This window comes from Bombina bombina, chromosome 1, assembly GCF_027579735.1.
Source record: "Bombina bombina isolate aBomBom1 chromosome 1, aBomBom1.pri, whole genome shotgun sequence".
Classification (NCBI taxonomy): Eukaryota; Metazoa; Chordata; class Amphibia; order Anura; family Bombinatoridae; genus Bombina; species Bombina bombina.
This window is the reverse complement of record NC_069499.1, coordinates 714,029,068-714,047,923: the sequence shown is the minus strand read 5'-3', so window position 1 is coordinate 714,047,923 and position 18,856 is coordinate 714,029,068. Positions and strand designations below refer to the sequence as shown.

The following is an 18,856-nucleotide window of genomic DNA, read 5'->3' as shown; positions in this document are numbered from 1 at the left end:
AACTGAGATCACAGACCCCAAGGACACCATCTCTCAAGGCAACAGCCCAGCCACAGCCCCTCAACAAACTAGGGGACTGACGAACAATTCCCGAAGGGAACACAGGCCCAATATAAGGAGGAAAAACAAGATGTCAAGAAAACAACCCACTCCAGTGGGCAGACGTACACTGACCTAGGTCCCAATGACAGGAACTGCAGCAGAATACAAGAGAAAACTCAAAGGGAACAAATAGATCTCAAGGACCATACAGCATCCAAACAGCTAACCCACAGGAACCAAGGGCACTCCTATGAAAACCCGGTCATCAAGGGAAAAACCCCTACCAGCTAACCGGAGAAACCAAAACCCAGTCCCGCACCCCAGACCACAGGAGACTGGGGGTGCCGTACCAGCAAGTATCAAATCCAGTGATGGTCAATGAAACAGATGCTGGACAGAAAGGAGAAGCTAGTGGTGCGAGCAACAGCGGAGCCCTCCCTGAAAAGGAAAAACCCCACCTTGCTCTTGTACAACCAAGACAGCCCAACCACTACAGGCCACAGAGCCGAACGCCAAAGCAACTCAGTTCACACGGCCAATAAAGTTAGTTAGGATTAGTGCAGTGATCTGAACACAACCCATCCATTCACTGGTAGCTAGACAAGCCAACAGGCCACAACAACCAGCAAACCAGAGCACACCTCTACTCAAGAAAAACGGGGAGGAATAAACAGTAACCTAAGAACAAAATACGACTAGAACCCTGCTATAAGCCACCCAGAAATGGGTGATAAGAATCCCAATGGCCGGCCCGTCTCCGAAAAACACGGACTACCGGAACCCATCACTCTACAGAGAGACAAAAAAGGCCCCTGGTGGAAAACACGAGATAAAAAATACTCATCCCCAAACCTCTGTAATCATCTGAGGATGATTACACAGACACCGAGCAACCAAACGGCGTCCCCCAACAAAGAGGTCTGGCAAAAGTCATAGGAGAACAACTAACTGCATGAAACCTCTGAGAGACAATCTCTCGAGTGCCCTAAGCTAGTCCGTCAGACAGCTAAACACAGAAGGGGGGAAAAATCCCAACATGCTGTCACTGACCCCACAGGTCGAAAACGAAAACAGGCCATAAGGCGAACAGCCGGGCCTCATGGAGAAAAACCCCAAGCTCAGTCTTCACAACCGGGTAGTTAACCGGAGACTTCCAAACTCCCCATAAAGGAGAGACAAAGGAACACATCCTAATCTCAATCCCAAGTTCCAAGGAAGAACCCAGGGACAACGAGATAGGAGGAACCAGACCGCTGGTCCCTAGATCCACACCCACTGAGTCTAATAGGGATGACCCACCATAAAACTCCCTGAGTCTGATGCAACCGATAATCTCCACAGAGGCGATGAAACCGCAGCACTAAATCCTACGAACTCTAGAATCCTAGGACAGAGGTCAACCTGGTCCTAAACCCTAAAAAGGGGCTACTTAGTGACCTACGATCCCTAGTGGCAGCACCTGACAAAAAGGAGAAGCACATAACCCGAGCATAAATGCTCCCAGAGGCGAAGATAGTGAAACCAACCACCTCTGAAGGGCCCTTGAGAAATGACTACCGCCGTGGAGGAATAGCGGACACCAGGATACTTCAGATCAGAAGACAGATGCTTTACGCCTGAGATCAATTCTAAAACCTTCTACTGCAGGAACGACGGAGCGAAACACTACGCCGCATATCCTTGAAGCTTGTGCCAGACCCCTAAAGAATCCAAGTATCAAACAAACTAGACCATGACCACGAGTCAAAAAGCATCTCAAATGTCAGAACCACTACAAAGTAGCAAGGACCACAGCCCTCCACCGTGGCTGCAAAGGAACACAGTGATACACCACCGGCCCTATGTCTGAAGTAGAACTGCCACGGACCAGCCGAAGTGCCTAAATGAAGTATTAGTGTAGTTGTTTTGTTTTTTTTATTAAAAAAAATGAACAGCTTAACAAGTGAACCGGCAAGTCCCGCTGGACCAGCCAGGCAAAACGTGCGTCACTAACAAGCACACAAGTAACTCTGAACAAAATCCGGGAACAATTTCTATAAAAGAAAGTAAGTCGAGCAATTCCAGAATTCCCATAGGGAAAAAAAAAAATGAAGTAAATAATCCAGACCAGATAAAAGAACAAACAAAGGCACCCGCAGGCATCCGCCCAGAAGGAACCATGCCTCTGTAGTACCTGACAGACAGAGACCTTAACCTTCAGAAAAACGACTGGGAAAGCTCACATTAGACTGACCAGGGAAAAACGTACCCCATTAGCCTACCGCCCAGAAAATCCCTGATGATACAGTAAAGGATCCCCCAATAAATCAAACAGACGTCGCAATAGGACGCTCAGCCGCACAATCCTGTAGCAAAAAGAACAACATGGGGGCACAATCACCCCTAGGGGAAACACAATGATGCCATTCACGGTCTGAGCACCCGGGATAGGCAGACAAGCACATAACTGCAATGAAACCTCAGGTTCCTGCAGGCGAATCAACGCCATTAAAATATTAAAACGAAAATGTCCCGCCATCTCCAGGGTAAAAAATCCACCCTGCATGGAGGAGACATTAACATCGGGGTCACCCGCAAAGGTAAAAGGAGTGTGCGATTTGGAAGGCACCTCCTGAGGAACAGAGCCCCCAGGAACTGATGGCTCAGAAGGTCCAGGGCCCCCCGAGCCAGAGGGACCCGAAACACTATGCAGGCACGAGAGACAAGATTGGCATACTTGTGATAACAGGACCAAATTACAGTCCTCATCCGAGGACGATTCTGAATCAGATATGAAAATAGTCTCTGCATTAGAACCCTCCATGACTAAGACTTTAAATATAACAACGCAATTTGGAAAAGAAATTGGCACCTGACACCCACGGTGGCTGGGGCACTCACCACCTCCTATGACCAGGCCTTAGGGAGCAGACTCTTTCCTCTGTCGACACTCGGTCAGGAATGCGGAAGGGAGAGAAGAACCACCCAAGCGTAAACACGCACGGTTACCAGATGCCCCGCGAAATCCAAAAAGCGTGCCACTCACAAGGAGGCAAAAATAGGCCCCAGAACAAACTAGCAAGTCTGAGAAAAAAGGAAAATAATAGCTCAAGGTCAAGCCTAGCAAAACCATATATGTCTCAGCCTCAGAGCCCAAATTCCCGCACACAGCAGGATGATCACATAAGAAATATGATAAACAACCCCATCCCGATAATCCCATGATTCCCAGTTCGAAGCAGAAGGAGCCTCATTGAGGCCCATACTGAAGCCTCATAACAAATTACATTACAGCAACGTAATAAAATTAAATGATCTTACCGGAATTCACACCGTAAAAAAGGAACACGGCCCTTCAAGTGTGACGAATTAGTAGCAGCGCCTCCGCCATGGACTTGAGAGAGGACAGCAGGTAGCAAAGTGAAGTTCAGCAACACCAAGTGCTGAAAAGGAGCTGTGAATACGAGTCGGGGTGGTGTTGCAGGGGAAGCCCCCACTGCACCTCTGGACTCTCACTTTCGCCCAGGCCCTCACACGAGACACCAACCGGACTACTTAAAACTCCCATCCAGTGTCGAAAGGTAGCACCCTCCATAGGAGACAAAATAGAAAAATAATTTAAATAAATTGAATTAAAGTATAATAAAAAACTACTGACACTTCTCTGCCAACCTCCTGGGACGAAAGTATTTAAGCCTTTGGCTGGTGGGTCTTTGCCTCCTCCTGGTGGCCAGGTTCTTTTTTCCCATAAGTAATGAATGCGGATGTGGACTCTTTCCCATTAGGAAGAAAATAGCACCCTCTCTAAAACCTGCAAACATTTTTGGAAGGAAATGAAATCTGGATTGATTATTCCCTCTAGTCCTTTGCTGCTGTATTTAACCTCAGCCTAAGATTGCTTTACTTATTCCTGGCTGATCCCCCACCTCACCAACCCTGACAATAAAGACCCTATATATTTATGTCCTTAGTGTGTGGGATTACTGCCTAAATACATGCACAGTGCATTTGGAATTGCAGACTTTATATATGTCCACTACATGCATGTCGGATTACAGACTCTATACTTGCGCTCAGTGTCACTGCTGAATGTATACCTGACTGTGATTTTATTAACTACATAAACAGTTTCAGTGTTCGTTGATCTATATCTCATCTCTCTCAAAGTTGGATTACTGGTACATATAGTTTTTGCTGTTTATGCCTGACCTCTGGGAGATAACAGACTAAGGGCTCAATGATCTAAAGCTCTCTAATTAGGCGAGATGAAATAAAAACACATTTTACACTATGAGCTGCGTATCACCCTAAGGGACGTGACCTAAGTTTCTTTATGCAATAGTGACACACACACTGTACATACATACATACAAGTGCCCAATAAACTAAACTAAGCTTGTAAACGTATATTTAATGTATGCTGTAAAAATTGGAATCATATTATGTATAAAATAAATGTGTGATTATCTAGTAGATTTGTGTATTTGGATCCTTCGTGAGGATCTGAATGAGGAAGTAAGGAGCAGACCGTTCCCAAGTTCAGATATTTTGGTAGCCAGGTTGATTCTTGTAAAAGATCCTCACTCTAAGATCTGTGCAAATCCAGATTTTAGTGTGAGGATATTTTACAAGAATCAATCCAGCTACGAAAATATCTGAACTAGGGAACAAGCCCATTATGGTCTATTTTTTTTTACTTTTCTTTAAAATTATGGAGTTGTTTAACATGGTTTTAAACCGGCAATTTCAAATTCTTTTAGTACTTTCTACTAAGCCATTTCAGCAAAACTATTTAATTGCTTCACACTTTTCAATAACCAACTTTTGTAGCCAAAAATTGCATTCATTGAAAAAATATAGAGAAGTGAAATAAAAAAACTTATATTACTTTGATTTCAAAAATAAAAAGGGAATTCAGCACACTTCAAATACATTTAAAACCAACACTTGTTTTTAATTATAAGTAGTCAGTGCACACAGAAATAGAACACATGTACATATCAAACACACATTCATTAAAAATATCACAACATTAGAACCCTCTCAAATAGTTACTTAGTGCTCTGTAAAAAAAGAGTATCATATATATATATTTGGTAGGTCGGAACCTTGTTCCAAGAAAAAAAGTTCAAGTTAGAGTAGTATTAGTTAATTCATGAAACAAGTAAGCCACTGCAGTGTTAGAAAGGTTAGGAAGTGGTTAAAGCAGCCAACAGTCCACAAGAGATACAGAGGCCTATATTTATCAAAGGTCTGTCGGACCTGATCAGTGCGGATCAGGTGCGACAGACCTCGCTGAATGCGGAGAGCAATACGCTCTCTGTATTCAGCATTGCAGCAGCAGCTCTTGTGAGCTGCTGGTGCAACGCCGCCCCCTGCAGATTTGCAGCCAATCGGCCGCAAGCAGGGAGGTGTCAATCAACCCGATTGTACTCGTTCAGGTTCAATTGTGTCGATCTCTGTCCGCCTGCTCAGGCCGCTGCTTCATAACTGCTGTTTCTGGCGAACTTGCAGGCTTCAAAGTTGCAAATGGGCCTCAAAGTTGCAACTGATATGATACATAATACAACATCAAGCAGACTTTTCCAATTGGAACAAGGTTCCGGTGTTCTGTTATATTCTCCTACTGCGTTACGTTTCCCTACTTACGGCCACGCCTACAAAAAACTTGCAAAGGCATTTGTGCACGCATGCGCTCACTGCCTACAATAAACTTGTAACTATACTACAGAGCACTCATGCACTCACTGCCTACAATAAACTTGTAAATACACTACAGAGCATGCATGCGCTCACTGCCTACAATAAACGTGTAACTATAATACAGAGCACTCATGCGCTCACTGCCTACAATAAACTTGTAAATACACTACAGAGCACGCATGCGCTCACTGCCTACAATAAACTTGTAACTATACTACAGAGCACTCATGCACTCACTGCCTACAATAAACTTGTAAATACACTACAGAGCACGCATGCGCTCACTGCCTACAATAAACTTGTAACTATACTACAGAGCACTCATGCGCTCACTGCCTACAATAAACTTGTAAATACACTACAGAGCACGCATGCGCTCACTGCCTACAATAAACGTGTAACTATAATACAGACCACTCATGCACTCACTACCTACAAAAAACTTGTAAATACACTACAGAGCACGCATGCGCTCACTGCCTACAATAAACTTGTAAATATACTAAAGAGCATGCATGCGCTCACTGCCTACAATAAACTTGTAAATATACTAAAGAGCATGCATGCGCTCACTGCCTACAATAAACTTGTAAATATACTAAAGAGCATGCATGTGCTCACTGCCTACAATAAACTTGTAAATATACTACAGAGCATGAATGCGCTCATTGCCGCAGTCTGCAAATATTACAGAACTGGTACGTCCATAATTTTGGCACTAGCTGGGGCAATTTAAATAACAGTGGCAAAAAAAGCTTCATGTTCATCTTAATGAAAAACGTTCAATCTTTTAATCAAACAAATCCGTATTTTGCCACTGTTATTTAGATTTCCCCAGCTAGTCCCAAATTTAATCAAACAAATCACCGGGACAGAGCTGTCAGTCACGCAGTGGGCAGGAAACTGCATCACGCAAACAGTTATAGTTCATTGTGTCACGGGGCAATTTAAATAACAGTGGCAAAAAAAAGCTTAATATTTAAATTTATTGTACGGTTTTGTTTGATTCATTTTGGCACTAGTTGGTGACATCTAAATAACAATGGCAAAATACGAATTTGTTTGATTAGATGATTGAACGTTTTTCATTAATATAAATATAAAGCCTTTTTTGCCACTGTTATTTAAATTGCCCCAGCTAGTATCAAAATTATGGATGTACCAGTTCTGTAATATTTGCCGACTGCGGCAATGAGCGCATGAGTGCTCTGTAGTATATTTACAAGTTTATTGTCTGCGGGTTCTGTAATATTTTCCGACTGCGGTGGTAAGTGCATGCGTGCACAACTCGCTTTGCAAGTTTTTTGTAGGCTTGGCCATAGGTAGGGAAACGTAATGCAGTAGGTGAATATTACAGAACACCGGCCTACCATATATATATATATATATATATATATATATATATGATACTCTTTTATTTCAGAGCACTAAGTAGCTATTTGAGAGGGTTCTAATGTTGTGATATTTTTATGGATGTGTTTTTCATATGTACATGTGTTCTTTTTCTGTGAGCACTGACTACTTATAATTATAAACCAACAGCTAGATTACGAGTTTTGCGTTATGAGGGGTGCAGTGCTAACTTGCACGTTATTGTCACCGCTCACTTCCCTACAGCGCTGGTATTACAGGTTTTCATAAACCAGGCATTATTAGGCAAAAAGTGAGCATAGAGCAAAATTGTGCTCCATACCGCACTCCAATACCAGCGCTGCTAAAAGCCGCAGTGAGCTGGTTTTACATGCTCGTGCACGATTTCCCCATAGACATCAATGGGGAGATCTGGCTGAAAAAAAGCCTAACACCTGCAAAAAAGCAGTATAAAGCTCCGTAACGCAGCTCCATTAATTCCTATGGGGAAACTAAATTTATGTTTACACCTAACACCCTCACATGAACCCCGAGTCTAAACACCCCTAATCTTACACTTATTAACCCCTAATCTGCTCACCGCCACTATAATAAACATAGTAACCCCTAAACTGCTGCACTCCCGCACCGCAAACACTAGTTAAATATTATTAACCCCTGATCTGCCATCCCTAACATCGCCGCCACCTACCTACATTTATTAACCACTAATCTGCCGCACCCAACGTCGCCGCGGAACAGCGATTGGAACAGCCAATAGAATGCGAGCTCAATCCTATTGGCTGATTGGATCAGCCAATAGGATTGAAGCTCAATCCTATTGGCGTATTGCATCAGCCAATATAAATTTTTCACCTTTAATTCTATCAGCCAATAAGAGTTCAAGGGACGCCATCTTGCAGGACGTCATTTAAAGGCAAACCTCATTGTAAAGAAGATGTCGATTGAAGAGGATGCTCTGCGCCAGATGTCTTGAAGATGGAGCCGCTCCGTGCCGGATGGATGAAGATAGAAGATGCCGTCTGGATGAAGACTGCTGCCCGTCTGGAGGATCACTTCTGCCGGCTTGGATGAAGACTTCTTCCGGCTTCGTTGAGGACTTCTTGCCGCTTGGATGAAGACTTCTCCCGGCTTCGTTGAGGATGGATGTCTGGTCTTCAAAACTGTAAGTGGATCTTCGGGGGTTAGTGTTAGGTTTTTTTAAGGGTTTATTGGTGGGTTTTATTTTTAGGTTAGGGTTTGGAAGCAAAAGAGCTAAATGCCCTTTCAAGGACAATGCCCATCCAAATGCCCTTTTCAGGGCAATGGGGAGCTTAGTTTTTTTTAGTTAGGATTTTATTTGGGGAGTTGGTTGTGTGGGTGGTGGGTTTTACTGTTTGGGGGGTTTTTTGTATTATTTTTTTTACAGGTAAAAGAGCTGATTTCTTTGGAGCAATGCCCAGCAAAAGGCCCTTTTAAGAGCTATTGGTAGTTTAGTTTAGGCTAGGGTTTTTTTATTTATTTGGGGGGGACTTTTTTTATTTTGATAGGGCTATTAGATTAGGTGTAATTAGTTTAAATATCTGATAATTTGTTTTTTATTTTGTGTAATTTAGTGTGTTTTTTTTTGTAATTTAGGTAATTGTTAATGTAATTAATTTAATTGTAATGTAATGTTAGGTGTTAGTGTAACTCAGGTTAGGTTTTATTTTACAGGTAAATTTGTATTTATTTTACCTAGGTAGTTAGTAAATAGTTAATAACTATTTAGTAACTATTCTACCTAGTTAAAATAAATACAAACTTGCCTGTGAAATAAAAATAAGCCCTAAGCTAGCCAGTGGCGTCACTAGGGGGGGGGGGGGCGGGCCGCACCCGGGTGAAACCCTCCAGGGGGTGACACCAAAAAAAAAAAAAAAGTTTTTTTTTTATTAGAGGGGCTGGCATTTGTGAACATTGGTGGGACTGGGGAAGTTGTAGACACACAATTTTTTTGCCCCTTGAGCCAGTGCTGCAATTTCAACAAATAGTTTTCCCGGCTGCTTTTGCTTGTTTGTACTTTGCTTCTCCCCTGCCCAATTTCGCTATGAATGTTGTGGGCATGCCGTGGGGCTTGCAAAGTTGCGCTGCTAGCCTAAACCTGCCTGCCTATCTGTGCTCACTGCTCAGTGACATGTGGAGCAGTGGAGTCACTCACTGCTGTGCTGTCTCTCTAAACGGGAACTGGCAAATCATGAGGGGATGCCTGGCACCTGACCGCATGACTGTTTGACACTGTCTTTAAAGTGAAGGACCCACGTATGATGCCCACCAGACCATTACGGTTACGGTACACTAAGTGCACACTGAACAGGTAGGAGGGCGGGCGGGGGTCTGGGGGTGGGCAGAGTGCAGAGGTGATTGGCCATAAGAAGCGGTAGGCACGCGGCCCGGGGCTGTGCACTGACAGGCTTGGAACAGAGTCAGAGAGCAGAATTTTCATAGTTTGCGCCTAAACCTTTTCTTTAGTGATTTATTTTTAGAGTGCTCTGTTTATCTTTCATTTGATGCTCTGCTGAGTAAGGGAGCAGCTCTAGGCATGCGCTTTATAATTAATGCAGCGCAGTTTACATATTTTGTAAATGTGTGTCTGAGTTTTGTGTGTGTGTGTGTGTCTCAGTATTTTTGTGTGTGTGTTTTTGTGTGTGTGTCTGAGTGTGTTTCCGAGTGTTTGTGTGTGCATCTGAGTATGTTTTTAAGTGTGTCTGAGGGCTCCATGTACTAAGAGGCGGGCGGACAGCTTCTTAACTCGCAAAGCTGTCCGCCCGCCTCCGCTACACACGGGCAGCGGATCTATTGATCCGCTTGCCCGTATGTATCATTACACACTCAGCGGAGTGTGTAATGCCCGCCCCTTCAGTCGCGCGACCAATCACGCGACTGAAGGGGCTGTCAATCACCGAGAGCGAGCGAGCTCTCGGTGATTCTGCTTCGCCACCTAAGAGGTGGCGTAGGGTGTAGGAAGCAGCGGTCTAATGACCGCTGCTTCTTACATTGCGGGAAGCAGGCTCGCATATGCGAACCTGCCCCGCAAAGGCTCCGGAGCAGCTTTCGCTGCTTCGTACATGGAGCCCTGAGTGTTTGTATGTGTGTGTGCCTGTGTTTTTGTGTGTGTCTGCTTTCTGGGGGGGGGGGGGGGTGACACCATAACTTACCGCACCGGGTGACACCAACCCTAGTGACGCCACTGAAGCTAGCTACAATGTAACTATTAGTTTTATTGTAGCTAGCTTAGGGTTTATTTTACAGGTAAGTATTTAGTTTTAAATAGGAAATATTTAGGTAATAATTGTAAGTTTTATTTAGATTTATTTTAATTATATTTAAGTTAGGGGGTGTTAGGGTTAGACTTAGGTTTAGGGGTTAATAAATTTAGTATAGTGGCGGTGACGTTGGGGGCGGCAGATTAGGGTTTAATAAATGTAGGTAGGTGGCGGCGATGTTAGGGGCGGCAGATTAGGGGTTAATAATATTTAACTAGTGTTTGTGATGCGGGAGCGCGGCGGTTTAGGGGTTAATATGTTTATTATAGTGGCGGCAATGTCGGAAGTGGCAGATTAGGGGTTAATATTTTTATTATCGTGTTTGCGATGCGGGAGGGCCTCGGTTTAGGGGTTAATAGGTAGTTTATGGGTGTTAGTGTACTTTTTAGCACTTTAGTTATGAGTTTTATGTTGCGGCTTTGTAGCGTAAAACTCATAACTACTGACTTTAGATTGCGTTACGAATCTTGCGGGATACCGCTCACTTTTTGGTCTCACAGAAAAAGCTTGTAATATCGGCGCTATGGAAGTCCCATTGAAAAAAGACTTTACACAAATTGCGTAAGTTAATTTGCGGTACGGCCAAAAAAGTGTGTGGGACAGCTGTACCAACATGACTCGTAAAAGCAGCGGTAGTGAAAAAGCAGCGTTATAACCCATAACGCTGCTTTTTTACTCCTAACGCAAAACTCGTAATCTAGCCACAAGTGTTTTAAGTTTAAATGTATTTAAAGTGTGCTGAATTCCCTTTCTATTTTTTAAATCAAAGTAATATAACGCCTAGATTTAGAGTTCTGCGGTAGCCATCAAAAGCAGCATTAAGGGGTCCTAACGCTGCTTTTGGCCGCCCGCTGGTATTTAGAGTCGTGTAGGTAAGGTTCTAACGCTCACTTTCAAGCCGCGACTTTTTCATACCGCAGATCCCCTTACGCCAATTGCGTATCCTATCTTTTCAATGGGATCTTCCTAACGCCGGTATTTAGAGTCTTAGCTGAAGTGAGCAGTAGACCCTCTACCAACAAGACTCCAGCCACAGAAAAAAGTCAGTAGTTAAGAGCTTTCTGTGCTAACGCCGGTTTATAAAGCTCTTAACTACTGTGCTCTAAAGTACACTAACACCCATATACTACCTATGTACCCCTAAACCGAGGTCCCCCCACATCGCCGCCACTACAATAATTATTTTTAACCCCTAATCTGCTGACCGCACACCGCCGCCACCTACATTATCCCTATTAACCCCTAATCTGCTGCCCCTAACATCGCCGACACCTACATAATATTTATTAACCCCTAATCTGCCCCCCCAACGTTGCCGCTACCTACCTACACTTATTAACCCCTAATCTGCCGACCGGACCTCGCCGCTACTCTATTAAATGTATTAACCCCTAAACCGCTGCACTCCCGCCTTGCAAACCCTATAATAAATTGTATTAACCCCTAATCTGCCCTCCCTAACATCGCCGCCACCTAACTGCAAGTATTAACCCCTAATCTGCCGGCCGGACCTCGCCGCTACTCTAATAAATGTATTAACCCCTAAAGCTAAGTCTAACCCTAACACCCCCCTAAATTAAATATAATTTTAATCTAACGAAATAAATTAAATATTATTAACTAAAGTATTCCTATTTAAAGCTAAATACTTACCTGTAAAATAAACCCTAATATAGCTACAATATAATGAATAATTATATTGTAGCTATTTTAGGATTTATATTTATTTTACAGGCAACTTTGTATTTATTTTAACTAGGTACAATAGCTATTAAATAGTTATTAACTATTTAATAGCTACCTAGTTAAAATAATTACAAAATTCCCTGTAAAATAAATCCTAACCTAAGTTACAATTAAACCTAACACTACACTATCAATAAATAAATTAAATAAACTATCTACAATTATATCAACTAAACTAAATTACAAAAAAAAAAAAAATCACTAAATTAGGGGTTAATACTTGAAGTTAGGTGGCAGCGATGTTAGGGAGGGCAGATTAGGGGTTAATACAATTTATTATAGGGTTTGAGAGGCGGGAGTGCAGCAGTTTAGGGGTTAATACATTTATTAGAGTAGCAGCGAGGTCCGGTCGGCAGATTAGGGGTTAATATGTGTAGGTAGGTAGCGGCGACATTGGGGGGGCAGATTAGGGGTTAATAAATATAATATAGGTGTCGGCGATGTTAGGGACAGCAGATTAGGGGTACATAGGGATAATGTAGTTTGCGGCGGTGTACGGAGCAGCAGATTAGGGGTTAATTGTGTAATGCAGGTGTCAGCGATAGCGGGGGCAGCAGATTAGGGGTTAATAAGTGTAAGGTTAGGGGTGTTTAGACTCGGGGTTCATGTTAGGGTGTTAGGTGCAGACTTAGAAACTGTTTCCCCATAGGAAACAATGGGGCTGCGTTAGGAGCTGAACGCTGCTTTTTTGCAGGTGTTAGGTTTTTTTCCAGCCCAAACTGCCCCATTGTTTCCTATGGGGGAATCGTGCACGAGCACGTTTTTCCAGCTAGCCGCTACCGTAAGCAACACTGGTATTGAGGGTTGAAGTGGCGGTAAATTCGGCTCAACGCTCCCTTTTTGTATCCTAACCCAGCCCTTCAGAGAACTCTCAATACCAGCGTTGTTTAGAAGCAGCGCTAGAAAAAAAAGACGCGTAGCTAACGCACCCCTTCGGCCGCAAAACTCTAAATCTAGGTGTTAGTTTTTTATTTCACTTCTCTATATTTTTTTCAATACATGCTTTAAAGGGTCTGCACCCCCTTCCATATGAATGACTCTAGATAAGCAATTAATTCATAGCCTGTTAGCACTAGTCTAATACTTATTTTTTAACAAAATTTGCATTCATTTATATTATTGCAACTAAATATATACTTACTAAGGCTGCCTAGCTGTTTGATGATAGCAGCCAGGGTACTGTTGGTGACACATTCCAGCTCACTGGTGACCACATCTGGCACGATCCCCCGGCACAAATGCCGTGGTTCAATATTCCTCTTAACCAAAGGCATTTTCTCTAACTGCGTAAACTGGGAGGACCATCGGCTGTAAAACAATAAATAGGAAAATATTAACAAATAAAATTCCACGTTTCCAGTAAATAAAACCTAAGAATGCAATTTTCTTATGACTGTATTTAAAATGGCCTTTAACTTTACTGTTTGCTCAACACCTTTATTTAAAAACAAACAAAACAAACAAAACATTCACATACGGTGCCAAGTACAAACACTAGATTTAAATGTACAAACACAGCTGAACATCAACAGGAAAGAAGACACCTGAGTTCAGCCTGGTATTAAAAAAGTAAAACAGTATCAAGTATTGATAGGTGGATTGTACACACAATATTTTGCATATAAAATAGCAGCAGTTAAAGTTATTCCAACCTTTTATTATGAAAAAAGTGAATAGAAGTGGCTTAGTTTTTATTTTATAAACTACAATACATTTTGCACATCTAGGTGTACTTTGGTCAAGTGATAGCAACAACTTTCCAATTTGCTTTTATTATTAAATGTGCTTTGTTCACTTGGTATCCTTTGTTGAAAAGTAAATCTAGGTAAGCTGGTAGGAGCTTAAGACCGTGCACATGTCTAGCATTCTACAGCAGCAATATTTGAAACTATGTATACTAGTGCTGTAAACATTGTTGCAATCCCAGCAGCTGCCAGATGGCTATAGACACATGTACGCTCCCAAGATCACCTAGAATGACTCTTATTAACAAAGGATACCAAGAGAACTAAGCAAAACTTAATAACAGAAGTAAATTGGAAAGTTGTATAAAATTGCATGCCCTATCCAATCATTTAAAGCTTAATTTTGACTTTACTGTCCTTTTTAAAGATTCCAATTTGTTACAGCTCCTGGCCTGTGAAGTCTGTGGTGTGTTGAGGGACATTATGCAGAATAAAGCGGATCTCAAATCTCCAACGTGATCAAAAAAGTTTCCTGGAGGTAACAAAAGCTCCAACAAATTCAATGAACCAAATGTTAAATACCTTCTGCAGGGTTAAAGGGATATGAAACCCAATTTTTTTTCTTTAATGATTCAGATAGAGCAGGCAACTTTCTCATTTACTCCTATTATCAATTTGTCCTTGTTCTCTTCAAATCTTTATTTGAAAAATCAGGAATGTAAGCTTTGTTTCAGAACTTGGGTAGCGCTTACTGATTGGTGGCTACATTTTTAACACTGCCACCAATAAAAAAAAAAAAATGTTATGAATTAAGCCAGCAGGGCTTGGTACCTTTCAGATTACAGTACTGCACTAGTTTACTGATGGTACTAGGTATACAAAGGTATTTAAAATGATCTAAAACTTCCTTTATGTGATATGTATAAGCTGTTTTATGACGTGAAATTATCGCTTAAATGATATAAAATATTGTTGTTTATACTTGATCCCATCCCCTCTCCAGGCATTTTACAGATGTAAATATTCAAATATTCTGAAATCCAAACATGTTCCGGTCCCAGGTAGTTTGAATAAAGGGTTTTATACCTGTATTCATTTTGACTGGTTGGCTGTTGCAATCTCTGTTTTGACTTGCAAAGTATAGTCCATTCTATTGTCTATATTTCTATATTCTGTTTCCCAATAAAAATGTAGTAGGTCTTGGATATAAAACATAATGGCACACTGGTATATGTGATGTGGTCTATAAGGCTGTTAGGTTGTGCCTGAAATCTGAATGACTTGATCAGTAACACTCCTCCCTTTAGTACTCTTCATAAACTGACCAAGATATCTTCTGGTGACTTTCAAAAGCACAGTCTTCTTGTACTAACACAAACATATCCACATATTTCCAAAAATTGAGTGAAGGACCAATTAAATATTTTTATCATTTTTTTTTCTACATTTGTATCACCTTACTAGGCCAAAATTACTGAAGACTTTGTGACAGAGCTGATAAGCAGCAAAACAATTAACCAATCAGAAGAAGGGGAGGGCTTAATTCTAACACTGACCCATCCCACTTCAATTCATTACCAAATAGGGAAGTCAATCACAATAAAAACATATGAAATTGTTTATCTACAAAAATTTTGTTGATAATTATTATATATTGTGTTTTTCTAAAGAATTTGTTAAAAATATTCACTTAAAAGGGCCTGAGCTCTGACCTACTACAAGTTAGAGCATTGTATTGTTGTATTGTTGCTTGCACATAACTATGTTTGAGTCCTGCAAAGAGATTAAACACATAGTTAAAGCCAGCTCCAGAGCAGCAAGGCACTCCTGGGAACTGACTGAACACATCTAGTTAGCCAAGGACTAGAGACAAATGTGTGAAGCCACCAATCACCACATAGCTCCAAGTAGTGAAGGCTATATACATATGCTTTTCAGCAAAGCATACCAAGAGAACAAAGTAAATTTGATAATATACGTGAATTTAGAAGTGTATTAAATTATATATAATTATAGCGAGTATTTATATAGTGCCTCAAGGTGCTTTTTCAGCGCTCACTTTTGGAAATTAAACAAATTGGCAGCTGAATAGTAATAGTTGTTATTATTACCCAATTTAATGGTACGCATTTTATCGACCTTGGTAGGATGAAGGGCTGAGTCAGCCATGCCGGGATTTGAACCCGTGACCTCGGATCTTTTAAACCGTGTAGTCAGGGCAGTTACCAACTGAGCTACCTCACCGGCATGCCATACCACATGTAGTTTGTCCCTTTAAATAGGTATATGAGAATAATGTAATATATTATTTTACCTTTTTCAGCCATATTGACCAAAGTCATGCTTAACAGAATAAAGTTTATTTTGTTCTGCAATTTGGAAAGGTAATAAAAGGAATTGATTAACAATGATGAAGTTGCATCTGCAGTGTCAAGTCTTGTACATGTTATCAATACATAGGAATAATTTAACAGAAGACATCTGATAAAAAATAATACAGAATGGTAGACAAATGTAGTTGTTATGCAATTGCTGGACTGGTTTGTGATCCACAGGTGACTCTGCTCAATCAGCTGAGGAAGTCAGTAGTTTCTTATAATCTTTTTAATAAAACTCAAGATTTAAATGTCTGTTATAAATGTACTATAAATCTAACTTATTTATAAACAACCAATTTGTATAGACTTCTGTAGCTGACAATATAATACAAATGTTTTTGTTGTTGTAGTTGTGTGCTGTTTTTTTTAATTAGTTGTTGGTTGCGTATCATCCATTTTAACTTGGGATGGTATTTTACTATTAGCCAGTAGGTGGCACTATATGAACAGAAGTGATTTGATTTTTAATTCCTGCAGTCCTCCTAGTGGAAATGTAATATATTAAATAACATTGGATAGATTTAGTGTGCAAACAAAACTCCTACAGTCTACCTGCATAAACATTTATTTTTCTCAATACCCTCCTCTATTCTGATCTGGCTGTTTTACACTCATAATAGAAAGAAAGAACAGTGTAAAAGAGGGAAAGGGCACAATAGAGATGACAGGAGGAGGATGAATAGATGACAAAAAGGGAATGGGGACCTGGAGTTGAAATGGAATGAACAAAATAATGATAATGTGTGAGAGATAAAGAGATAAGGGAGTGAGAGAAAAAAATGCCAGTGATGGCGAATAAAGAGCATTAAGCTTTAAAGGGACATTCCAGCCAAAACTGAAATGTAAATCAATGCATTTCAATATTGAATAGAAGCACTTTTGCAGTATACATGCATTAGCAAAAATGCTTCTAGTAAAAGCTATCACTGCTTTTAGTGTGAGCTTTTACTGTGCATGTGCACGTGAAGCATATCTAAATATGCTTCATGCAACAGCCTTTTGAACAGTGTTTGTTTAGTGAGCTGTCGGTGCCTTTTGTATTGTGCTTGCAATGACTCAATTTACATGATACATCCGTGTCACTTAGCAGACACACTATTTTAAAATGCTGTTGCACAAAGCATGTTTAGATATGCTTCACATTCACATGCATCTCTTTTAAAGGGATATTAAACACTTTGAGATGCGTCCCCTCCTGTGGCTTTCCAAATAGAAAGAGTACACCGAATTGGGTACCTAAGAGAGAATAACAGTACAGAATCTAAACCTAGACCTATTATCTTTAAATTTGTTAATTAGCAAGATAAACTGTTATACTTAAAGGGACAGTCTAGTATAAATTAAACTTTATTATTCAGATAGGACTTTTAATTTTAATCAACTTTCCAATTTACTTTTATCATCAAATTTGCTTTTTTCTCTTGGTATTCTTAGTTTATACTAAACATAGGTAGGCTCATATGCTAATTTGAAGGCTGCCTCCTATCACATGCTTTTTAAATCTCTTTTCAACACAAAGAGACAGAAAGTACACGTGGGCCATATAGATAACACTGTGTTCAGGCACAGGGGGTTATTTAAGATCTAGCACAAAACAATGCTAAATTTAAGACAATAGATAATAAACAGTCACAGTCATGTGATCAGGGGGCTGGAAGAAGGTTCCTAGATACAAGATAATCACAGAGGTAAAAAGTATATTAATATAACTGTGTTGGTTATGCAAAACTGGGGAATGGGTAATAAAGGGATTATCTATCTTTTAAAACAATAACAATTCTATGGTAGACTGTCCCTTTAAAACATTATAGGAAACTCAATTCTCTTCTTATTGACACACATAAGATCATGATCTTTCAAGATTTTTCCTCTGAGACGCTTGCCAAAAGAAGAGAAATGTCACCTTTTTTTTACAAAATTTATGAAAGCAGAGTATAACATCAGGTTGGTGTATCCTGCGAAACTCATAGTGGCAAATGCAGGGATTTCATACACACTAAACAATACCCATGAGGCATTTTCTCTTTGTAAGGAATTAGGTCTACCGTGAGGTTGAGACATATACTATGCATTATTTAGTTTTGATATTCTATTAAAATAAGGTCTGAGTTTGGTCTTATATGTTTTTTAATTTTAATGCATTATGTTTTTGAAAAAAAAAAATTTCTCTCTCTTTCCACTGTGTGTATATTATAGATTATATTTATGAGGTTGTTAAAGGGACAGTCAACCCAAAAATTACTTTAACTTATTTAGATTAGTTAAATAATGATCTTTACAGTAAACTGTAGCCAAATTTTCATCTAAATAAACTTTGGCAGAAAATACATTTACTGATCTCATCTGGCCTTTTTGAAATGGCCGCCTGACCCCTCCTCCTCTGACGTCTCCCAAAAGCTTGTACTAACAGGATCCTGTCCTTTCTTCTCGTCCCTGCTCGCTCCTGCAATTTCAGCTCTCTAGCAGCTGTTCATACCCGGCACTCACTGCCTTTCATCCATGCTGTGCGCTGTGTATTACAGAGAATGAGAGGCAGTGAGTGCCGGGCAGGCGGCGATGTGATGGTCTGTGCCCCAGATTATAATAGAGAAATAATATCCAACCAGGAGCTGACTGGGCACTAGAATAAAACAGACCTTACCAAGCAATTGTTATTATATTTTATGTTTTT

At 40.7% G+C, this 18,856-nt stretch overlaps 1 protein-coding gene across 1 annotated transcript in view; it reads right to left on the bottom strand.

Annotated features, from left to right (window-relative positions):
* Positions 1-13,396, bottom strand: part of LOC128639495 (actin-binding protein WASF3-like) — a 128,562-nt gene extending 115,166 nt beyond the window's left edge. Inside the window, exon 1 of the mRNA XM_053691638.1 lies at positions 13,264-13,396. Within this exon, the coding sequence (XP_053547613.1) occupies positions 13,264-13,396 (133 nt within the window). The remainder of the gene's footprint in view (positions 1-13,263) is intronic.
* Positions 13,397-18,856: the final 5,460 nt, after the last annotated feature.